The sequence below is a fragment of the Perca fluviatilis genome, chromosome 8, assembly GCF_010015445.1.
Source record: "Perca fluviatilis chromosome 8, GENO_Pfluv_1.0, whole genome shotgun sequence".
In the NCBI taxonomy this organism is placed as follows: Eukaryota; Metazoa; Chordata; class Actinopteri; order Perciformes; family Percidae; genus Perca; species Perca fluviatilis.
The window spans coordinates 17,539,068-17,563,732 of NC_053119.1; the positions used below are offsets into that span (position 1 = coordinate 17,539,068).

Consider the following 24,665-nt stretch of genomic DNA (forward strand, 5'->3'; position numbering starts at 1 on the left):
GACAATCAGATTGTCAAAATAGTTTTGTCATAACTGAAGTACATGTCAAAATTGAATAGACATAGACAAATGTTTTGTCACATGTTCAGTTGAAAATAGACAGTGACATAATTTTTTTCGCACAAATTGTAAGTAGCCTAACTATAAACTAAAGCGATTGAATAAGAAAAATAAGAGTGAAAAAGTACAATATTTCCCTCTAAAGTGTAGTGAAGTGGAAGTATAAAGTAGCATAAAATTGAAATACTAAGTAAAGGACAAGTACCACAATTTTACTTAAAAATACATTACTTGACTAAATGTACTTAGTTTTATACCACCATGGAGTCATGGGCTCGCGAAGCATTTTACATGAAACAGTTAGTGATTTAACAACAAAAATAAAATTGTTACCTCCAGAATATGTCTACAGAGTTTATTGGGGCTTATTAAAAGTCTGTCAGGGAAGTACATTTGAATGAACTTTAAGAAGTTCAAACATTCTTTAGAACAGGACATAAAGCTGTGGCAGTTTATTTTTGCCGTCGTTGGGCAAAAATGTCCTAATTATCTTTCAGCATATTTTAATTAAAGTGGTTTTAGAGAAGACTAGACTTCTGCACCTCCTCTTGGCTCTGCATTCAGGCTTTAGAAAATCTAGCCTATGATGGGAGACTTTGGTCAATCACAGGTCATTTAAAAGAGAGAGAGAGCGTTCCTGTTAGCTGTTCTGTGCATGTATTGCCCGTGCAACAGAGAGGGGAGATGAAGAGCTGCAAGAAGAGGTCTTACTCTACTTCAAATCCTGCTGTGTTTTTGCTTTCCACTCACTGGAACTTAGACAGCTCATATAAAGCCACATATAAACCCAATTAATCAACCTTTGGAATACTGAACTCAAACGCTGGGCTATTATAATTTCCATCAGATATATACTGTAACTCATATAGCTTGGTCAAAGTTGAAAGTGTAGTATTGTTATGTGTGCAATTTAAAATTATAATCACACTGTTTTACATATGAAAAGACTACGCTAATTTAAATTCAGGACATGTTCTTGAGCGAGCGGACCAATGGAGTGCACACATGGACTTTCTGATTTGTTTCGCAACCATTACCAACTTCATGAGGCTTGTTGAATCACATGTCTTTTTATTTTACCAGTTCCTCAATACACGTGGTACTATCTAAGGGTGCGCTTGTTCAACAAGAAAAGATTTTCTGTTTCACACCAGTCAGATTTTGAAAAGTTTCTCCTTTGAGCAAATCAAGAGGCTTGATCCTACATAGCCTGTATTCACACTATCAGGAGATCTACAACGGTATGGAATTTCCTGATGAGAAGAAGGGAGATGATCAACTTGAGAACAGGTATGCAACCTAAAATGAACTTTTTTGTTTCTTTTAAAGAGGACGAGGAGATGTTTAACTTTTCAGCTAAGGCTCATTGAACCAGATTCACCAGTTAGAATGCAAATTCACTACAGTACAATGAAAAATTGACGGACCAGATTTTGTCAGTATACTAGCATACTTTGTTTGTATTCTTTAGAATCCAAATCCAAATTCTTTGGTTAAATTTGACAACATTTATAGTTTTAATGAGTAAGAGTGAACTGTCTTTCAGGTTTCATTGAACATATTCAGTCAAACAAAGCAAGAGGGCTTTAGCTCTGCCAAAAGCCTGACATTGTGTTGGTTAAACAGCGCAGCTGAAAATGAGACCCATGTGATGAAATAAAGCCAGCAGCACAATTGCGACAAAGTGATGTGGATGTATGAGCTGTTTGGAGCCCATGTTTCCTATATGTTTTTCAGTGTTCAGGAGTTGATGGCAAACGTGCAGACAGATAGCGAAGGACATGCCTCTGTAGGTAAGTTATGAGCACATGGATCTGCTGAATGACAGGACTGGTCAGACAACAGACGTGGCTTTTATTCATCTGTGGAAAGGACTGGATTTGTTTTTCAGATTTGCTTTCTTTCGCTTCTCAGGAAAGCAAAACAAAGAAGAGGAGTTAGCTGGCACACCTCTTGCTCAAGCTCATTCTCTTTGGACCACAGATGCAAAGGGCTCAGTAATACTGAGAATAGAAGAAGGATGTCCAGAGGAACCTGTTACAGTTCACCAAATGTTCAAAGCCTCAGTTGAAAAATATGGAAACATGTACGCACTCGCCAGCAAGAAAAACGACAAATGGGAAAAGATCACTTTCTTAGAATATTATCAACTCTGCCGCAGAGCAGCCAAGAGCTTTATAAAGGTATGTTGTACAATAAGAGAATGTATGGTCTGTAAAACATTGTAAATTCCAACTATTAAGTACTATCAATGGCCAGACACATTGACAAAAAGTTTGTCAATGTGTGCAGCTTGGTTTAAAGCGATTCCATGGAGTGGCAATACTAGGATTCAATTCAGCAGAATGGTTCTTCTCTGCAGTCGGAGCCATCATGGCAGGGTGAGAAAGATGTATCCTACAGCAACAAGAGCGCAAATATACGGTGTATTTGTTATTGTGCTGTTATCAATATTTCATCTGCTGCTGTTGCAATGGCACTGACTTTTTCATGTGTCTGTATTCATCCTACAGGGGAACAATGACAGGAATTTATGCCACAAACTCACCTGAAGCTTGCCAATATGTGGCTAGTGACTCCAAAGCCAACATTATTGTGGTGGAAAACCAAAAGCAATTGGATAAAATCCTGCAGGTACTGTCACTTAAATATATAATGGTCTTTATGCACATGCAAAACATACTGTTGTAAATTTCTCTCTCTTGGTACCTTAGATACGTGATAGTCTGCCCCACTTGAAAGCCATAGTACAATACAGTGGATACCCCATGCAGAAGATCTCCAATCTTTACTCTGTAAGTCCTCCTGACACCACATGAAATGATCAAAGTGACATTTGAGCTCAGGCTGTGATGCTGTATGTTGCTGTTGTGGGGTAGTGGGAGGAGTTCATGGAGCTGGGTCTGGAGGTTTCTGAGAAAGAGCTGGATGACATCATCGCCAGCCAGAGGGCCAACCAATGCTGCGTCCTGATCTACACCTCTGGCACCACCGGCAAGCCGAAGGGAGTCATGCTCAGTCATGACAATGTAAGCTTTCGAGTGACTATTCTTAATCTGTATTTATTCAGAGTCAGATGTTATTATTATTAATCTATGATGAATATTCAGATCACATGGACCGCCAATCATGCCAGCAGGGCCGGAGACTTGCAGCCAGCCGACACTAAACAGGAGTCACTAGTGAGCTACCTGCCTCTCAGCCACATCGCCGCTCAGATCTATGATCTCTGGGCGGGCATCCAGTGGGGTGAGCTGGTATACTTTGCACAGCCAGATGCCTTAAAGGTAAATAAAAATGCCTAGATTACACACACATGTTGGTTTTAACATTTCTTTTAGTTTAAAGGTCTGAAATTGGGCCTTCAAAGTGAATATAATTTATTTAGGCAGTCATCAATCAAACTTTTACTCTATAAGGTAAAAGCAATGAGGTCCAACTAGTTTTCTTCAGATCTCCCTGTGTTGTTCTCTTAAATAATACTAACATGCACAATTACACAATTTTAGCTGTGCAAGAGATGAGTGGTGATGTAATCAATAAAAAATTACAGTAGTATATGTGTATAGTATATGAGCTCTTTGTGTACTAATTTTTTGTAGGGAAGCCTGATAACAACTCTGCGAGAAGTTTGTCCTACATCCCACATGGGTGTCCCACGGGTATGGGAGAAAATGATGGAGAAAATAAAACAGGCAATTAGTGAGTGTGGATATGTGAAAAAGAAGCTGGTGACATGGGCAATGTCAGTCAGTCTGGAAGCCAATCAAACATGTACGCAAAAGTAAGTGGTGATGAAACTTAACTTTTGTTAATAATTCAGGGATTTAAACCAAACAGCATACACAAATGCATTTTCAGAGACAGATGGTTTAATTATATTGATTTTTTTTCCCTCAGAGAGGATGAGAAACCATTCCTCTTTACCATTGCTGACAGCCTTGTGCTGCAGAGGCTTCGGGCTGAGCTGGGCCTGTCTTGCTGTCAGAAGTTTTTCTCTGGAGCAGCACCGATCAGTAGTGAAACAGTGCAGTTTTTCCTTGGCCTGAATATCTGGTTGTATGAGGCATATGGCATGAGTGAGAGCACAGGACCTCATTTTATGTCAGGTCCCAAAGCTTACAAACTACCAAGGTAAAAATTGGACGTACAGTTTGTCATGCTGAAGTGCTTTTTAAATGTTATGAATATAAAATAACAACGATTTTTCTCCTCTGACAAAGCTGTGGTAAAGTGGTGCCTGGCTGTCGATACAAAATGTCCAACATAGACTCTGAGAAAGGCGAAATTTGCTTTTGGGGACGTAACATATTCATGGGTTACCTCAACATGGAAGACAAAACAAGAGAAGCTTTGGATGAAGATGGGTGGCTGCATTCTGGAGACCTAGGAAAGATAGACGAAGAGGGTTTCTTGTACATCACAGGGCGAATAAAAGGTAGAACAATCTGAGCAAATAAGGCTATTGTTAGAAAATTGCTTGCTCACCTTCTGTACATTACCCACACCTAAGTGCATGTTCTTCTCGACAGAACATACGGCTCCATTATCCTTGTTACAAGTCATGTAATGTCAGGGTGCCCTCTCTCCCTCTCTCCATTCAGAGCTGATCATCACAGCTGGAGGGGAGAATGTTCCCCCTCTTCCCATAGAGGAAGCAGTGAAGAAGGAGCTACCTATCATCAGCAATGCCATGCTCATTGGGGACAAGAGGAAGTTCTTGTCAATGCTTTTAACACTGAAGGTAATCTGCCATTAGTTATTTTCTGGATAATGGAAAATGGTATGCTGTACTGTATTCTTGACATTAACCGTATCTCATGTAAAATCCCGTTATGTATCTGTAGCCTATCTTTGCAAATAAACCATTTATGGCCATACATTAACTAGCAGTTTTAAGAGAGATGTGTAACAAACCAGGGAATGTAAACGAGGTGAAGCAAAATGACTGGTTTCACAAATTACTGCAATTAGTCATGATTTTATGTGTAAATATATATGATTCCAGCAATTTAATTCTGTGTTCCAGTGTTGTAGCAATACAGAAACCATGGAGCCAACAGAGGAGCTGAGTATGGAGGCTGTGGAGCTTTGCCAACAGCTAGGAAGCCAAGCAACCAAGGTGTCTGACATCATTGGGGGAAAAGACAAAGACGTGTACCGGACCATTCAAGAAGGAATCAACAGGGTCAACGCTGCAGCCACCTCTAATGCCCAGCGCATACAAAAGTGGACTATTCTAAGAAAGGACTTCTCTGTTTCTGGAGGAGAGCTGGGTAAATCAGTAGACAATGTTAAATACAAAATAGATTGTGCTTTATGTATTTAAAGCAGAGATCTTCAACAGGGGGTCCTCAGAATTAGTGCAGGAGGGCTGCCAAATTATTTTAAAGGTTTCTTTTTTCAAAAATTTAAATGTCTGAAAATATACATTGATATGAATCCAACATATTAATAGCTAAGATAAATTGGCCTATTTGTGTAAAAAATATAGACATGTATTTACATATTGAAGATAAGCTTACTATAGATAAGGTAGCCACTACGATAGCCTCACCGTTAAGCCTAAAGATTCACTGTGCCTTCCACATGTATGTTTAACGTTAAAACATGATGTATAAATAATGACCATTTATTTTCATCCATTCGGCCCAGTTTAATATTCAACTCAATTGTATAAAATATATGCAGTAGGGGGACCCTACTCAGTCTCTCTTTCAGCTAAGGGATCCCTGGCCTAAAAAAATGTTGAAGACCCCCAATTTAAAACCATGCAATTTTGAGACTGCAGCAAACTGTTATATTATATTGTTGTCTCGTTCCAGGTCCCACAATGAAGCTCCGTCGCCCTGTTGTGTTGGAGATGTACCACGAGGTCATTGAGAGCCTCTATCAGGAGTAGTGTCATGTTCCTAGACAGATGCCTGTGTAACTGTTAGTATGAAAATCACTTGTGTATCTCATCATTCTTGGAGACATGCATGAAATTTAATTATATGTGTCACGTTCAGAATGCATACAGTAAATAGTAAAGGAACCATATTTAATTTTTTATAATATTTATGTTTTAAGTAGTGAATAATATTGAGCATTTTACAAAGACACCATTTTGATGCATCTTCTCATAGGCTGAAATATTTGTTTTTAATTCATATTTGTCTCTGGTCAACAATTTATTAGTACTACTTTAAAAATCATACTCATATAAACATGGACATAACTTTCACCAGGTATTTAATTACACGGGTCATTATCATAGCAGCTGACAAGGGCTTGTGACACCCACAAGTCATATGCATAACACTGAATAATATTATTTGCATTGCACATTTTAAGAGCAGACATCACAAAGTGCTTCACAACAGAAAACAGTAGCAAGTAGAAAAAAAAGTCTGACATTTCTGATATTGTTATATTCGTTTTTCTTTATACATTCCTATTTGCAGAAAGAAAAACAGTATGACATGAAAGACTTAGTGCAAAACATCTGCCACTTTCATATTACAGAAGCCTGATTATGTTTAAATCATTCATCTTTTTTTCACGATATGAATGTGAAATATATCCACAAACATAATGGAAGAGTTTGACTTGTTGACAAATGTTTTGAGTTTTTCTCAAATGATCATGGAGGTTACAGATTGCATCGTTTATGTCAAAATACTGTAACAGTGTCAATTACATTAGACAAGAGGCCAATTTCAGCCAATAAATAGACAATATCCACCACAGATTAAACAGTTCAGAAATTAAATACATTTACAGTAACTGTTTCAAGAGTTTAAGACAGTGTTTTGGAGTGTGCAGAGGGAATAATAAAACATTGAGGATCTCTAACGCCGGAGTCTTTTTTTTTTTTTTTTTTTAAATACATATGGTTTGAAATGTACAGATACAATGTAACATGATGAAGTAAAGAGACCCTAAAAATTAACTTGTGGTCTTATTAGCATCATTTTAGTCCAGATCCCGCACTCGTTGACATATTGCTTTTGTGAATTCTGAGCACTTTGAGTTTCCTCCCAGGTCTTTTGTTAGAACCTTGAGGATGGATAATAAAATCATTACAAATCAGAGCGGGAACATACAGTACAACCACAACTGCATGTTTTCATTTCTTGAAAAGTAATTACCTTTTTGTCTCGAATGATGTCAAAGCAGGCAGTTTCAATCTTCTTGGCGTGGCCATGCAGGCCCATGTGCCGCAGCATCATGACTGCACTGAGCAGCAAGGCAGTGGGGTTGGCCATGTCTTTTCCTGCTATATCTGGGGCAGTTCCATGAACCTGACAGGAGAAATCAATCACAACCTTTCAGAATGGTTGACATTTCTATAAACATCTTATTTCTAAAAGATAAGAAACATGAAGAGGCCAAACTTTGATGTGCCTTCACTAACTCATCACACACCATGAACATCTGCTGTGCAACATGTACTTTCATCATGGAAGTGAAAACTGTGAAGATGGGAATGAAAAGAACATACCGACTCAAATATGGCAACACCATTGGCGCCAATGTTTCCACTAGGAGTCACTCCAAGACCTCCAATTAGTCCTGCACAAAGATCACTGTAATGGTAAACACATACAGTTACCTTTACATTTATTTTTGTTCATACACATTGACCTTGCTAATTAGATTTCATATGCATACTAGACACATAATTTTCAACTGATGCAGACGATTTCAGTGCAATTTGTTAATGCACGTCGTCACCACACATTTGCCATCACTTTTACAGTATTTAGTTAGGATTTCAGTTGATTTTTCCTTGACTGATGTTAAATCATTATAGGTTAGGTTAGTCTAAAATTACTCTGCCTAAGTTTAAGTTTTTGTAATTGTTAGAATATTTCTTGTTGAATCCACACAGTGCACACTACTTTCTTGGTACATGGTAATGTACATTAAAACAAAATTACATAATTTACAATAGTGAGTAAATGTGTTTACTGCATGTGCTGTCTGAACAATTTTTTATTTTTAAATATGTGCTTTTTGCGCAAAAATAATGGAGAAGATATCATATCTTATAAATATAACACGCTCACTATGTAAGAGGTTTACTTACCTTAAGATGTCTCCATACAAATTTGGCATCACTAATACATCAAACTGAGTGGGATCCTGTACCATCTATAAGAACATTTATAAACAATGCCACTATTAATAAGGAATCTTAAATATGCAAAACCTCTTACAAAACATTGCTTCATAGCCATCTAAAACATGATACACAATAAACTAATTCATAACAAAAGCTATGCGACTTACATTAAGGCACACAGTATCCAAGTACATTTCAGTGAATTTCACATCTTTGTGCTTTTCAGCAGCCTCTCTGCATTTTCGTAGGAAAAGCCCATCAGACATGCGCCTATGAAAAAATGTCAGAGGACAGACAGCAAATAACTTTAAAATTACAAATTCAAATGACAAATTACTTCAAGTAATGTGTACTAAATACAACTTACATAATATTGGCCTTATGAACAGCAGTAACACTGGCCCTCTGATTATTTCTGGCATATTCAAAAGCATATTCTGCAATGCGTTGGCTGGCTTGCTCTGTAATGAGCTTAATACTCTGTACAACTCCATCAACAATCTGAAAATATACAAATCCAAGAGAGAATCAGGTAAAATCTGTAAAGTATAAATTGTGTTTGAGTGATTTATAAACTAAAATGCTAATGATTCTATTCCTAAACATCAAAAAGTGTCTAAGCTGGAGAAATAAAAAAAAGACAATGTTCTGATGAAATGCATGTTGAGTCAGTGAGGAAATAATCAAATTGTCAAAAGAACAACACTGTAAACAACAAAATGTAACTAGACAAGTAGTGTGTTATTAAAGGACCTTACCAAATGTTCAATCCCACTGTATTCTCCCTCAGTGTTCTCCCTGATGGTGACCAGGTTCACATCAGTGTAGGGGGTCTTGTAGCCCTCAATGGACACACAGGGGCGCACATTGGCATAGAGGTCAAAGGTTTTCCTCAGCAGCAGGTTCATAGAGGGATGGCCGGCTGCTATTGGTGTCTTCAAAGGACCTGTAGATTGTTAAGTAATTCAAAATGATTTACTAGTTCACCTGCCAAAACAAAAAGAAAATCCCTTTTTTTAGGAGTAAGATCTAAACCAATGTGCCATGCTTGTAATGAACAGTAATTTATCGGTCACTTATTTGTAAAAACCACTTTCCAACACAAAGTATACACTTAGTGAATTGGTCTTATAGTTTCATTTGGCAAGTGTGATTCAGATCTCTAAAACAATTTCACTTCCCAGTTTTTGTTGTGGGGATGAATGAGGGTAAACCAATTGGTTTCATTTTTCTGCAGGTTACCTTTTAAGCCAATTTTGTTCCTGTCCATCGATTCTTTGGCATCAGGAGGGATCATCCACTTGCCACCAGGTCCTTGGATCGCTGTAACATTTCTCTCCTCCCACTGAATAGGTGCCTGGATACAAAAGTGTGTGTACAGGAAATGAATTGGATTTGTTTTTACAATATGCAGCTTTTTAAAGACTTTATTTGTATTTCTGATTTCTCTTTTAAGTATCAGTGCTGGAGTAATTTAAATAAATTGTGTTCCATCGCAACCTAAACAATATTTTTGCTGAGTTAATGTTCATGGTGAACAATTATGTTTTTTTCTGCTCCTCCAGTACTAACTTTAGCTGCATCAAATATCTCCATGACAGCAGTGGAGATCTCTGGACCAATTCCATCACCAGGGATTAAAGTAACAGTTTGAATCTGTGAGGCAGAATAAAGAAACATAACATTCAATGATAAAATAATAATAATAACACACTTCAGAGTCACAGTTTAATACAAGCAAAAAGTCACATTAAAATCTTCGAGACTTTATTTGTGTAGATTCAGAGGAAAGGTACATACCCCACGCATGAACGTCCTGGGTTGTGGAGTCTCTTTCTTCAAAGCTCCAACCACCCGTGACACCTGACAATCACAATGGACTAGATTAAAAAGATAATTACTGTTGTGCCAATCCTTGGTCACTCTAGTACACCTATCTGAACATGAAAAGCAGTGCAATTACATGAAACACACAAGCGATTAATGTCTGGATGGACATAGATAGATAGATAGATAGATAGATAGATAGATAGATAGATAGATAGATAGATAGATATGATTTGGGAGCAAAGGACATTCTGGAAGAGGAGACTCGACACAGTTCACTGCAGGAGTTGTCAGTCCTTGTTAAATAGCATGTTAGCTGTGTTGAAAAGGCAATTTTCTGTCAATCAACAAATGAATTAGCCTTGGCTGATGGTAAACGTCATCACCCAAAAGAGGGCAGTGTAGATGAAGGCGCTGTTACTTAGGAAAGATAGCAAAACAATGCCCATTTCAGATTTTAATAGCATTACTACTGCGGGAGATTGCTTGCTAGCATTAACTTTTTTTTCCAAACGCAGCAAGGATAGTGAACGTTTTAATACGTATGCTTAACTTACTTCCTGAGCCTTGATTTTATCCTTGCCATTGAGCGACAAACCCCACTGTCTTAGTAGATTAAGAATCTGTAGATAAGGGACATTTCATTGACATCTGTTCAACTTGAGCAATCAGCTAAAAACTAACGTTTACAACAATGTATGATGAAAGAAAACATGTAGATAGCTAACTAGGTTAACCTTTTCGTTCAGTGCAAGCAACGTGACTTGACTTCTATTTACTTATTTAGCTAGCTAACCTAGCTAGCTAGCTAAATAAGTAAATAGAAGAAAAGTCAGGTTGCTATAGTAACTACAAGCAAGTAGCGCTAGAGCCTAGCTAGCTAGTGAAATAGGTAACGTTCTCTGGTATGCCTGCAACGACAGTCAAATAAGCTAACGTTAGTTGATTAATTTAAAGAAACTGCCATGCATTTGGTGTAATACTTAAAGGCTATACGATATACACATTTCCGCCTGTACATACCGATGACCTCCACGCCTTCCCTGCCATCTTAAACTAGCCAAGGTCGGTGCAGGTGCAGCACAGCAGCAGCACAGCAGTAGCAGCACGTGTCAAGCTGAACACAATACAAAGCAGATATCCGTTCTAAACGATTTAGACTTTTCAAAATAAACCCTTATTACGTTTTCCAATTCAATTTTATTTATAGTATCAAATCATAACAAGAGTTATCTCAAGACACTTTATAGATAGAGTAGGTCTAGTCTAGACCACACTATAATTTACAAAGACCCAACAATTCCAGTAAGAGCAAGCATTTAGTGCGACAGTGGCGAGGAAAAACTCCCTTGAAGAAACCTCGGACAGACCCGGCTCTTGGTAGGCGGTGTTCTGACGGTGCCGGTTGGGGGGTGTGATGAACAGTGGCAATAATATCACAATAAAGATAATGGAACAGTGACTAGAAATAGTAGTCGTTCATGGCATATCAGGGCATTGCAGGATGTAGCATGGCACAGCAGAGCATAGCAGGACGTAGCCTGCCTCCCTCTATTTTTATTATATTATTGATTATATGGTAAATGAATCTGACAACTATGGAGAGAGCAGGTGGGCCGGGTTAGGCGGACGCTGCAACTCCTCACTCCCTAACTATAAGCTTTATCGAAGAGGAGAGTTTTAAGTTTACTCTTAAATGTGGTGATGGTGTAGGCCTAAATAAATTCCCACATTAGATAACCTCATGATGATTCATTGGCTACATTTAAAATTATTTCGTAGTATCAACGTTCAGCTATGCCGTCTTTCAATTTCTTCTATAATATATTGGACACTACCAACTGCCTTGCTCTTATTCTGAAAATCTTCCAGGATTAACGTTAGCGCTGAGATTTAGGGAAGTGACATTATGTGTAGTCTCGAGCATGGATGTATTCTTGAATAATACCACACAGTGAAAAAACTAAACTAAATGCAATTGCCAAAAGAAAAATAAGTATATCTGTAATCATAAAAGGGCTAACGATACATTGTTGGTCCGAAATATGAATGGACCCGTATACAGCCATAGGATGGATTACGACAAGACTTAGTGCCGCAGTTGTGTAGGGACACCACCAGCAAGAGGCGCCAGTGGACTGCTTCTGAGAGTCCATATCACATCATTAATAGGCCTACGCATGTTCTGGCCTATGGTTCTGGCTCTGGATGGGCAGTGTATAATGTACGTACAGTATCATGGTTGTCCCAAAGTACACATTATAGATATGACTAAAAAAGTACACCTTTATCATTGTATTTTCCACAAGTTGGTCTTACACATAATAAACTTTATGGTATAAAACAAGTAGAAACAGCTGAAACAATCATTCAATCACTTTTTGCAAAAGTTCAGCTTACAAAGAAAGCATACAGCATTGGACACATTAACTCCCCAAATTATCCAGCAATGCAAAATGGAAAAACACTCTTAAAACCTATAGAAATTCTTAAGCAGCATATAGCTCTCAGCATAAATGCAGGCTACAACATGGTACAAAATGCACACTGTGCAAGTAAAGACGTCTTTGCACCAAACTGAAGGGGTGTCAGTATGGATAAAGGTTATCAAATCACTTCCATGTATCGGCCGATACCCAATGCATAGGATGAGATATAGTTTCAACAAATGCCTCACACTGCAACACAAAGCATGTGTGTCTGGCAATGATACTGATCAAGCAGTTGGATACAGCTTAGTATAACCTACAGTACATTAGCCATGGTATATCATACAACAAAAACTTGCACACAAATGTGTCCAAAATAGCCCAACTCAGATAGCATACTGCTTTGGCTGCTTCTTCAGGCTCATAGATCTTTCAGTTTGCGAAATTACATGAGTGGCCCTGTTGTTGAGGAGTCTGCATTCATGCAGTACATCTGTAAAAAAAGAAATGTAAGGCAATGATTATATAGGATACCACACTGTAAACTTAATGTAGTTGAGTTAACTGGTTACTGTAGAGTAAATGATAATTTTTCTTTAAAAAAAAAAAAGTATAATAATAATAATAACAATAATTTATTATATATATATATATATATATATATATATATATATATATATAATAAAAAGGCCTTGCAAAGAACCTCTTACCGTTAAACTGTTTATAGGCTTCTTCAATAATGGCATTGTTTGATCTTTTTATCTCCCAGTAATTATCCTCCACCCATGGTTTGCAATCAGGATGTTCAACAAGCTGCCCATTCTTGTATAAACCAGCTAGACATTTATAGAAAGAAAAACACTTTAGAAATATTTTACTTGAACAGGAAAACTTTTAGTCAAGCAAGGACAAAGACAACAACTGCATCACAGACATGTCAGTGATGCCACTGGATGATTGTGTGGTAGGTAAATACTTTGTTCAACAATTGATCTTAATCTGATAAATGGAATAACAAGTTACTATTCATGATACAATAACACACTAATTAACAAATGTACCTTTGATGGTATCATCAATGTCTTTGCATAATTGGTACAAGTCACTTCCACGTCCAACAACTCTTTCCCCTACAATTTAAAAACAGAATAAATTATTTAACATAGTCTGAGAGTTAAAGTTATGAAAAAGACTAAATGAAAATAATATATATATCTTACCATCCAGCACCTTGATGTTGGGGAACATCTCAAGAACTATGTTTCTATATGCTGCGTTCCTGCACACTGTGCAGAAAGAAAGCCATTGTGAGTTCATTTATCGAGGCTTCCCAGCCACCAGATTGTGTTCAAATAAAGTCACTAAAACTTACCTGGATTAGTGTAATTGTAAGTGTTGTCTTTAAAACGTATATTTTCTAGCTTTCTCAAAGGCTGAAGGCAGTGTAGGTTCTCAATGCTGTTGAAAAACAAAATAGATGAGAGATGGTTTTACATGACCAATTCAGAATATTGTTATTAAAAATATAATAGTAGCAAAAACAATTATGTTTAACCTCAACGATAGATTAAATTCTTTGTATAATATGTACTCAACATTGTAGTTGGTGACATATTCACATTAATTTAGGGTAAGCATTTGGTCATAGTGATACCTGGATATGATATTACCAGCCAGGTTTAAGTTCTGTAAACTGTCACAATTGCGCAGGGGCTCTGAAAAGTACAGAAACAATAACATTGCATTAAAACAATCTAACTATATTCATTTTGGAGTGAACATATAGCATGAAATAAAAACAAAGTGCTCCTGAAATCTTACCTAAATTGGAAATCCTGTTGGCAGACAAACAAAGTACAGAAAGAAGCCGAAGAGATGCTAGAGGTGCTAAATTTGTGATGTTATTTCCGGATAGGTCCAGTTTTTCTAAATTCATACACTCCCCAATGCATCCAAGATCATGTATTCCTGTAAGACATACAATTGACCATTACGAACAATAATGCAGATTTTGAAGGCTTAAATAGTATATATACTATGTGTATGTATATATATATATATATATATATATATATATATATATATATATATATATATATATATGACATCTTACCAAGACCTCTCAATTTGAGAAACAGTATCGACTCCAAATCAAATTCCCCAGTACGTGACTTGAGCAGCACAGCAGTTATCTTCTCACAGTCTGCATCTGAAAGAATCAGGAGAAATAAGACTGCAGATTAACAAACCATGTTCACTTTTCTATTCTTATATATGCAATACAATGACCAAAATCCTTTTTTGTGAGTCAGCGCTGCAAAAGTAGAATGCTTGAAGCATTGTGTCCGATCTGTTTAGGGTGGAACAATCAAACAACCTATGCAATCATTATCTAAATAGCAAATACAGTTCAAGCTTACCATGATTTTCATATCTGGCAGCACACTGAGCTTTTCCTCTGCCAGCTTCAGAGGAAATGGTCCCAAACAGGCATATGTGCGGTTCTTTGTGTTGTTTGTGATGGTATTAGCTTGCCAGTCGCATGCATGAATAACATGAGGAAGCTATATTTGGTTTAATTTCCTCAGGCAGAATGAGTCTCTAACTCTAACTACACTTGAATAGCCTGTACAAATAAAACACTGATACCCTGACGAGAAACAAGACTTATCAAGTTAACCAGAAATAATGATGCTGGGGTCTATTTTCTATTTTTATTGTCCTCTTATATTTTCAGATTAACAGCAACGCAGCATTTTTTTTTATTGACTTTATATATAAATTATGATAGAAGGACTGGCAGACAGAGTTCTATAACACCACTACAAAATGGGGGAAACAGTTGTGGGTGGGATAAGTAGGGCCAACAAAAACATATCTTGCTTATAAATGTCAACACCCGCAAGGATGATGGTGTTTAGCTTAGCTTGACACCCTTAAATGTTGTTAGCGTATGTTAGTACCTGTTAGCTGTGAGGCAGCGGATGCGTGATTCCATGAGGATGATTCAGCCGGATGAAAGTGGGTGTGTTGTTCAATAAAAATGGTAATTGTTCGTTTCTTCCTCTGATGCTGACACACGTAAAATGTTGTGCAACGAACGATACGTTGTGAGCTACATCTTAGCCGCAGCTAGCTAGCTAGCACAAGCCGCTAGCAACGTAGCAACAAGCTATCCGTCACAACTTACCTTGATCTTTTTCTCGCTTAGAGTCCATCGTGGGCAACTTTGCTACATAGAAAGCTACCTATCGCAATAAAAAGCGATGGTTTTAATCAATGCAGTGGAGAGACAAGGCAGTGGTTGTTTGGGAGAAATGTGAAATTGGCATCTGTCCTGGGGTGCAGTCAGGACACGCTCACTGTAGCCTACTGCTGTGCTGCAATATAGCACGCAGGTGGATGAGACGGACTTCACTCTCTGCAGTCCAGCATAGCACGAGCAGAGACAGAGACGGAGCACTGTGTAGAGGAAAGATGACGACGCAGTTGGAAAATTGTTGCAGTATTTGTTTAATGTTGTTTCCGTGCAACAGGTTGAATTTACAATTGTGTTCTTGTAACGCACTTATTGCTCAATTGGGTTTTTGTCATCCATGGGTTTTGTGGTGGAACTGTGGCGTCAGTCAATTCTGAATAAATGTGTAATTAAGTAATTAGTAACGTTAGCCTAATTAAATCAAAAGGATAAAAAAACAAAATCTACATGCTAAATCTAATCCAATCGGGGGTGAAATAACCAACACAAATATGCAATTAATGAAGTTATTTTTGCTAATGAATGTAGTTTATTTTTTATTATGAAGTTAATTTGTTTTGAAAAAAAGAGAGAAGGCAAAATTGATTAAAGGAAAATGTCTGGGTGCCAGAATCCGACTTTTTGTCGGTTCCTATAAACATGATGTAAGTAACTAAGTTTATTTACTCAAGTAGCCTGTACATCAGTAAAAAAAGAAATACAGGTAATGTAGCCTACTTGCACATGGAGAATTTCCATTTGATTTATGTTTCCACTCCACTACATTCCAGGTGGAAAAAGTATAAGCTACTACTACTAGAGTTTATACGAAACAAAACAGTTTAAACAAAACATACCATGATTAGTTTAAAAAAATGCAATGCAGTTTAGATTAAATGACCCAAAACTGGCCTACAGTTTATAATACTAGTTGTTCGCATGCAACTGGCATGCACAAAAAAGCTGGAGCATGAAATTACATATTATGTCATGGTATCCGTTTTATCAACATTGGACAGCTCCACAAGACAGCCTCTTCATTACCAGCGGGTTCTAGATCACAGTTATTTATTTATTTATTTACCTGAGGTCCTATTGGTTTGCCTTGACTCCGGCGGACAGCAGCTGGGTGATTAAGCAGCTCTTGGACTCTGCAGGCAACCACTGGCTCCGACACAACTGGACACTGCTCTTCTTTTATTCTTTTTTTTTTTAATCTCATGTTTTTCATGCATCCTCTAGGCCTACGTTTTACAGTCATGGCGGACATCTCCTGTAAGGACAACAACAACAACAACAACATGTTTTGAGAGTTTGCAGCGTCGTCGGCCCATCCTGTGCGGAGACTTTGTCTTTGCCGCGGACCCCTAAATGCCTTTCATTGAGAAAAGGCTTCGGACATTCAGTGTTGTGAATGTGTACAAGCAACACATTACTTGATTAAGATGGGAAATAAGCAAACGATATTTACCGACGAGCAACTTGATGCCTACCAGGTAAGCTTGCATGCCCGTGCAGCATGTTGGAGGAGCTACTGTAGCCTATGTCCAACTCCAGACCCAGAAAATCCTGTTAAAGCATAAAACAAGTAATAGAACTGTGCATATAGGCCTATAGTCATTGTAATGTTCGTACTGATTTACTGTCAGCGTTTAAAGGCTTATTTTCTTGTTACTTTATTATTATTATTAGGCTGTTATTATTATTATTAATATTAATATTAGTGATATTATATATAACTATGTGTATCTTTATTTCCTAATAATGACCAAGTCACTACTCCTGACAGTGAAACTCCATGTGTCTTGGATTTAATGGGTAAAGCAAAAAAAGGCTACTAAACATTTTATAAAAATAGAAAGAAAAGCAAATAGATATGTTCAACATTGATCAATAATACCAGGTGGTCCTGGTCCCCAATGATAGGCAATAATTATTTTCCTCCTAAAGTGTGGTCAGTTATGACTTTAAATATGTCTTGATAGGTGAGAATAGCAGAAGGTTTTGATTCCATTGCAAACTGGAGGATCTTGTGTTTTTTCTGCCACCAACTGAGTCTGGCCTGTTGTTCCCTGTAACAATAATCCAGGTTTTCTTGGGAAGAAACACATCTTCATGTACACAGGTTTATCATGTGATTAGGTGTGGACTTAATAATTGATGCCAAGCCGGTGTGACATGCTGTGAAACTCTACTCTCAGGAGATGTTTTTTTTTGTTTCTCAAGAGCCTCTCTGGTTACTCCTGCTGCTCTCTCAAAAGAAAGCATGATAGCATACTGTTGATTTCTGGTTGCCTTATAGTTTCAGTCTTGGGTATCAATACATTGTTATCTTATTTTGCTAGGACCAAATATGTAAGATGTATCGCCCAATTCGTCATCAACTGACTGAATTTGTGTGTTTTGTTTGTTCACCAACACTTCTTTATTATTTTTTTCTCTGTATTGGCTTTACTCATAGTGTCATCTAACATAATGGAGACTAGTAGGTTATGATGAATAGTCAGATATTGCTTTACTCAATCATCATTAACCCAAATAGGTAGGCCTGTTTTGAGTTGAGTGGATAGATTTGTCTGTTCAACTCGCTGCGATCTGTTCTCGCATTCAGGAGCTCAGACAGAGTGGATACAAGGGAAAATGTAAAGTGAGGTGCCTCCTGTAGGGCTGTTGGATAATGTGTGTTGCCAACACGTGCATGTCAGACAAGAGCAGATCATGTTCCCCTTGCCACATCGTTCCTATTGCAAATGGCAGTTGACAACACTCCCACACGTCATTATTAAAGAGACACCAGACACTTCAAAGGAACCGTAATGTTATTTTATGTGACTCACAGATGTGTTATTGAAAGTGTTTAATAGAAGATGTAAATATTTATAACATAAACAATATGTTATACAGTCCTTTATTAAAACTTCAGTATTTCTCATATTTGTGATTTGACATGCTGTTTTTCTCTCATTGCAGGACTGTACGTTTTTCACCCGCAAAGAAATTCTGCGGTAAGAATTTTATCAAGTGTACTGTAGCCTACCTCTAGATCCTGATGCATTGCTCACGGATGTACTGTAGCTCAGTTGTAAACCACTTGCTCTAACCATAATATTATACACATAATGATATTACAATTTCTCCATGTTCCCTCCTGGCAGTGGTGTAGTGTAATGTATTGTAGTGGGTATGCTGTACTCTCTCTCTCTCTCTCTCTCTATCTATCTATCTATCTATATATATATATATATATATATATATATATATATATATATATATATATATATATATATATATATATATATATATATATATATACATATATATATCTGCCTTTGGGGAAGTGGGGGGTCTGTATGTCCGTCCCCAGGGAAGTTATGAGCATCAACAACTTAATTTTCTGCATTTGGAAACACTTTAATGCACCAATTTACAGTGGAAGTACCTTTATTTAGCCTATGCTAAGAAAAAGAACACAGATGACAATTCAAAATATATCAAAAATATAAAGGAAAGTATGTTGTTGCATGTTATTAGGCATTTTTAAGTGGGTATATGGAAATCCTGGAGCTTTTTTAGTGGGTATACTGCGTATACCTGCGTATGTAGACTACACCACTGCCTCCTGGCTCTGTTGTTAAGATGTGCTTTAAGTGGACACTGGGCTTGGCATGTACTAAATATAAAATATTAAAATATAAAATCACGAACCATACTTTCATTACAAGGGACTGTACTACCACTTCAGATTGCATTTGGCTCCTGTTGGAGGAATTCAAAGTGTCTCACACATGTGAGTCATGCAAAGTCCTCAGAGCAGACTGCTTCCATTTTGGGAAACTCAATGCTGAAATTGATTTTATTGGCAGCTGTGATGTGTTGTTGGGCAATGTTTAAAAAGAGGAAAATTAAAAAAAAAAACTTTTTACATTGTAACTCTGATAATATCAGCTGATGTATGACCATGTCAGGCTAATGATTTACAGCAGTGAATTTGAAATGGGAATATAGGCACAATATAATTGATATTAGGGATTATTTTTATTCTAATCCTTGCACATGCAATTTTTCACATTAAAGTTATAGGTTATAACTGTAAAGTGTAAATGTGTCAATATCTTCAAAAATGTCAGCCAGAAAGCAAATGTAAATAAATAAATCATGCAAATTATGCAAAGAAAAAAATTAAGGAATACGGTTATTTACATAGAATTCGTATGTTTCCATTTATAGTTTAAGGGCTACTACATTTGCTTGTACAGACTGACATCCAAGCCATTACTTATCTTTTTATATCTCCCCATCAACGAAACACTCCATCTAATCTAAACAGACTGCAGCATAACGGCCAACCCCCAGACACACATAATTACATCTATGAATGGCACAGTAGATGTGCATTTATTGTTCATGGAGATTGCTGGTACGAAGATCTAGAAAGCTCTGTACTCTAACAGCATCATTATGTTACCTAAACCTTTGAAAGTCATGTTAACCTTTTGACTGCAGTGTTGTTTTCAGTGTCACATTTCTACCTCTTTCGATATGTGCATCCTCCACACTTACAAAAATGAAATAAATATGAATCTACTCTTTGTGATTGCACGAGGTATCATGACTCATCGGGCAGGATCATTTCTCTCATCCTGTCACTAACTCCCTTGATGACAGGCATACATTAAACAAATAGTTTGCTTTTCTTTTTATTGGAATCGACATGATGCTCATGTTTCACTATCTTTTATCAGTGGCTCTAGATTTTGGAAGATAAATAGCTACTTAAAGAAATTAAATGCTGATACTCAAGAATGCTGCAGTGTAACATTAGAAAAGGATGCAAGTTGTATGCAGGAATTTTGTCTTCTAAAATTACACAAGCCATCAAGAATTAATGAAGGATAACAGTTCAACAGATTATACAACATGCTTGTTTGAGCCTACATTTGTTTTTAATTGTAAAGCAGAGGTGATAAAAAATTATTTTTTAGGGTGTAACTTAGTACCCTACATTAAAACCACAGCAATACCAAGCTTTTTTCAGCAATGAGACTTCTGATTTTATATATTTTTTCCTGATAAGATTTGACTGCATTTCTGCTGCTTTTTTTCTATTCAACAAAACAATGCGTAGGTGTTCCCCATCAGTGATACTGGCTTGACTTTGATTCCAAAGCCATCAGTGAACTGGAAACAAAATTGGCAATCAACAGAGGGCGTAATTGGGTCCTACACTTTATGACCTTCAACGCTCCTTGTTTTTATCTCCGGCCCAGTTATGTAACATCAAAGAAACAGGTTGTCACTGATGGTCATGAGGTCATAAGGATTTGAACCCTTCAGCCACACTAGATCATACCATTTTAGTGTTTTTGTATCTTGTTTTGGAAATAAAACCTAATGTTAACGGGCCAAATTTGCAGGAGCTGTACAATCCAAGCATTTTCCAGGCTCATGATACATTACAACCGCAGGTTTACCTGTTCATTTGACAGGTTTATCTAAGTTAATTGAAATAAGTGTCCCTGCTGATAAATGGCTCTGTTCTGGCAACGCAGGTACACCATGACAGGATTAGTCAAAGGACAGAGTGAACGGGAGTGTGAAGATAAGCGTCCACTTTCCCGACACCATTATTCATTATTATTCTTAATAATGAATGACATCAAATTCAAGGTTTTCACAGAAAAGAGAAGGACAGAAGAGAGAACAAGAGGCTTATTACATCACTTTACTACATGATTTGTGCTACACATTTCTTGAAAAAAACAACAATTTCTCTCAGGATATATGAAGCTTTATCTTATCTTATATATTTAATACTGTTAAACACATCATTTAAACATGTAAACATCTGTCAATATACATTTTTTACTGTTATATTCACCTACCTCATACAGTATAAGCAACCTGTTATATTATTAATTCTTTTTTATTCTAGGTTGCATGGCAGATATCATGAGTTGGCTCCACATCTTGTACCGATGGACTACACCAATGAACCTGATTGTAAAGTGCCTTTAGCCTTAATAGTCAACATGCCAGAGTTAAAGGTAAAAAAAAAAAAAAATCTTTGCTGTACTTCAGTAAGTCCTGTGTTGTAACTCTTTCCTAATGGATCAGCCGTACTTTGCTTTTCCACCAGCAGTGTGTACCTGTGTTGTGCACCCACTACTCATGTGGACAGACACCCAATCAATACACACTCTCTTTCAGAGGACAGAATTGATTTTTAACTTTCGTCATCACTGATCAGATTGCATGACACCACATTCTGTGAGCTCATAAAAGTTTATGTGCCATGAAACGCTCAGCCTCTCCATCCCCCCTATTTTGAAGCACCTGCCATTTGAAAAGAACATCCAGGAATTTTAGAAATGGCATGTTGCATAACATTGCAGCCACATTTACCTCCATCTTTCTCCTGCGCACCAGACACAAGTACCACACTATGTTATATGGATTCCTTTTCCACCAAGGGTTTAGCACAGAGACTCATAATGTGTCCTTCCTCTGAGCATAATTGGCCCTTGCCTGTAAAACTGTCACATGATGGCAGTGCCTGATGGAGAGGAAGAAGATGGAGACCACTCAAGGCAGGATTGATGAGACCCAGCCAAGTGCTCTACAGCTCCATAACCATAAATACATTCATATCTTGCTGAGTTTTAATGAGTTGTGTTGAGTCGACTGGACTGAGTCAGGCAAAATGTCTGATGCAGATGGCATTGCTTTAAATGGCTGATGGCTGTTTACACAAATGGCTTCTTTTGCTGAGTTTGAACATGCACCTCTGGACAACAGCTGTATGTATATTGCAAGTCTCTTCTGATGGCCGGCCCTTCAGTGTGTATTTATTGCAAGTCAAATCAGCTAGTTACATGGGATGTAAAATCTTCAGAAGCAACTTATGGTTGCACGAGCAATGAAGGAGAAAATAATGTCTTCGCCATACCAGCAAAGAGAGGAATTCAGCCTTTTTACTTGTGATCAGCAGAAAACACCAGTCTACCACTGTAGATTATATGAAACTGTTTGACAACAGCATGTAAAAACAAATGGCCATGAATCCTAAACTATTATTTAGGGTATTTTTAAGATATTTGTTTTTCTTATCCAATGTTAGAGTGAATCTTCAATTTACATGTTGCTTATCCAAACCATGTTGCAGTGAATCTTTCATTTACATTAATGTGTACTAACATTTGCAATGATTTATGTAAATGTTGTCACCCCCTTTGTCTTTTTGTAGGAAAACCCGTTCCGCAACAGGATCGTAGAGTCTTTTTCAGAGGATGGGATGGGGAATCTCAGCTTCAATGAATTTGTGGACATGTTCTCAGTCCTCAGTGAAATGGCTCCTAGAGAACTGAAGGCCATATATGCCTTCAAAATATATGGTAATGATGAAATTCTAAAACATTCCATTATAATTTATCAAATTTCCCAGAACTCGATAAATTGAAACTTTGTGGGGTTTTTTTTTTCTATAAATCTTTGTTGCCCACAGATTTCAATGTGGATAATTACCTGTGCAAAGAGGACCTGGAAAAGACTCTAAATAGGCTGACGAAGGAGGAGTTGACTCCTGAAGAGGTGCAGCTGGTGTGTGAGAAAGCCATCGAGGAGGCGGATTTAGACGGAGACAGCAAACTCTCCTTTGCTGACTTTGAAAATATGATTACTAGGGCTCCTGACTTTTTAAGGTGATTAAATGTACCTCACTGAAGACAAATAATACATTCAGTCAATACATTGTATCCACCTTGTTCTATATGGCAAGCAGTGTCCCTTTAAAATCAGGCAATACATGCATTTACCCTCATGCTGCAGTTGTGTCACTGGTCACATCAATCCCCAGATGGCTGGTTATCATTTTTATCATTTAACTGCCAGCTTCACAACATTACTTTAATCCTGAGCCACATTCATTTATATGCAAATGCCCAGGCTCAACACTGTCTGTCCCCACTAAAATGCTGATCTGATCTATTCCTGATTCCTGTGTGTTTATAGTCACATTTACAGTGAGTCTGTATGTTTATATGCACAATTACTTATACTGGTTCCTCATATTGTCTTTTGTCACTCTAGTACCTTCCATATACGAATCTGAGAGGGCACCGTGGAAGGTTTCCAAGGACGGCAGAGTGGTGAACCTCAGGACTCTACCTGCACCAGGTCCTCGCCACAGCACAGTGCCTGTCTCCCACTCCCATCATCAAAAAAAATCAAACCTCTCCAGCCTCACTGAAGTCTGCTTCGGAAGAAAGCAAAATGCTAGATTAAAAGGAATTCCAAGGATCGGGAATTTCTTTACTGCAGATGAAAATGTATTTTCCTTTTACCACCTATAAAAGGGCTTGACCTGGATTGGTCTTTGGTTTGAAGAAAAGGCATTTTGAGGGTGAAAAATGGTCAACAAAATCAGTCCGAAATGAGCCAGACTCTGGATTGCTGCATAAAATGCTCATCTACCTATATTGCACATAAATACCCCCGGTGAAGTCTTCCTACAGTGACACACTAGATGTTGAGTGTTTATAAGGTTAAGGACAACGCTTGAAGTAAATGAAAGCACAGCATTGGCATTCAGGCCATACAGATCTTTTATATGAGCTATGCAATATTTGTACATGCAGTGTATTGCTTTTAATCATTTTGGGTTGTGTTTTTTTTTGCTTGTGGAACTGATGATGACAATCATATCTTACCGTTCTCCAGTTACATGAAGGGCTCTGCCATCTGGACAAATGTTGGTAGCTTTCTTCTGCCTCAGCCATTATCATGAGACATTAAATACAGCCATCTTTTGGATATACATGTTACAGTATTTTATGTGACTTCAGGTATTTGTCTTACTTTGAATAAATGTTTAATTCTGTGTCTTGGTTTTCGTGTGAATGCATTTGTGAGGATTATTTTCACTGAAAAAAACCTTGAATACTAACTGTTTGTTAACCAAAATGAATTATTTCAAGTGAATGGCCTGACCTGCAACTTTAATGAG

The 24,665-nt window shown here is 37.4% G+C and overlaps 4 protein-coding genes across 7 annotated transcripts; 2 read left to right on the top strand and 2 right to left on the bottom strand.

Annotated features, from left to right (window-relative positions):
* Nucleotides 1–1,108: 1,108 nt before the first annotated feature.
* Nucleotides 1,109–6,509, top strand: acsbg1 (acyl-CoA synthetase bubblegum family member 1). The gene is made up of 14 exons (XM_039809547.1): nucleotides 1,109–1,350; nucleotides 1,798–1,853; nucleotides 1,975–2,243; nucleotides 2,353–2,441; nucleotides 2,574–2,694; nucleotides 2,775–2,855; nucleotides 2,940–3,089; nucleotides 3,171–3,347; nucleotides 3,663–3,844; nucleotides 3,961–4,194; nucleotides 4,284–4,498; nucleotides 4,665–4,804; nucleotides 5,090–5,336; nucleotides 5,886–6,509. Exons 1-14 carry the CDS (start codon nucleotides 1,304–1,306, stop codon nucleotides 5,960–5,962), a joined length of 2,085 nt encoding a protein of 694 aa, XP_039665481.1. The 5' UTR covers nucleotides 1,109–1,303; the 3' UTR covers nucleotides 5,963–6,509.
* On the bottom strand, nucleotides 6,278–11,152 carry idh3a (isocitrate dehydrogenase (NAD(+)) 3 catalytic subunit alpha). Of its 2 annotated transcripts, XM_039809548.1 has the most exons (12): nucleotides 11,021–11,152; nucleotides 10,555–10,620; nucleotides 9,971–10,033; nucleotides 9,743–9,826; nucleotides 9,413–9,527; nucleotides 8,929–9,116; nucleotides 8,538–8,671; nucleotides 8,338–8,440; nucleotides 8,135–8,199; nucleotides 7,547–7,631; nucleotides 7,194–7,346; nucleotides 6,278–7,101 (listed from the first exon to the last, which is right to left on the bottom strand). In XM_039809548.1, exons 1-12 carry the CDS (start codon nucleotides 11,045–11,047, stop codon nucleotides 7,018–7,020), a joined length of 1,167 nt encoding a protein of 388 aa, XP_039665482.1. In that variant the 5' UTR covers nucleotides 11,048–11,152; the 3' UTR covers nucleotides 6,278–7,017. The 2 variants fall into 2 exon arrangements, with proteins under 2 accessions (XP_039665482.1, XP_039665483.1); XM_039809549.1 differs by lacking the exon at nucleotides 10,555–10,620 and having other exon boundaries at nucleotides 11,021–11,147.
* A 1,113-nt stretch (nucleotides 11,153–12,265) lies between these two features.
* On the bottom strand, nucleotides 12,266–15,875 carry lrrc61 (leucine rich repeat containing 61). 2 transcript variants are annotated; one of them, XM_039809550.1, is made up of 9 exons: nucleotides 15,617–15,875; nucleotides 14,540–14,635; nucleotides 14,248–14,394; nucleotides 14,081–14,141; nucleotides 13,799–13,884; nucleotides 13,647–13,712; nucleotides 13,488–13,556; nucleotides 13,137–13,262; nucleotides 12,266–12,919 (listed from the first exon to the last, which is right to left on the bottom strand). In XM_039809550.1, exons 1-9 carry the CDS (start codon nucleotides 15,642–15,644, stop codon nucleotides 12,813–12,815), a joined length of 786 nt encoding a protein of 261 aa, XP_039665484.1. In that variant the 5' UTR covers nucleotides 15,645–15,875; the 3' UTR covers nucleotides 12,266–12,812. The 2 variants fall into 2 exon arrangements, with proteins under 2 accessions (XP_039665484.1, XP_039665485.1); XM_039809551.1 differs by lacking the exon at nucleotides 15,617–15,875 and adding an exon at nucleotides 14,847–15,380.
* cib2 (calcium and integrin binding family member 2) lies at nucleotides 15,332–24,541 on the top strand. 2 transcript variants are annotated; one of them, XM_039809552.1, is made up of 7 exons: nucleotides 15,332–15,472; nucleotides 16,907–17,160; nucleotides 18,635–18,669; nucleotides 21,597–21,708; nucleotides 22,908–23,055; nucleotides 23,166–23,361; nucleotides 23,750–24,541. In XM_039809552.1, the coding sequence occupies exons 2-7, from the start codon at nucleotides 17,110–17,112 to the stop codon at nucleotides 23,769–23,771; spliced, it is 564 nt and encodes a 187-aa protein (XP_039665486.1). In that variant the 5' UTR covers nucleotides 15,332–15,472; nucleotides 16,907–17,109; the 3' UTR covers nucleotides 23,772–24,541. The 2 variants fall into 2 exon arrangements, with proteins under 2 accessions (XP_039665486.1, XP_039665487.1); XM_039809553.1 differs by lacking the exon at nucleotides 15,332–15,472 and adding an exon at nucleotides 15,945–15,962.
* Nucleotides 24,542–24,665: the final 124 nt, after the last annotated feature.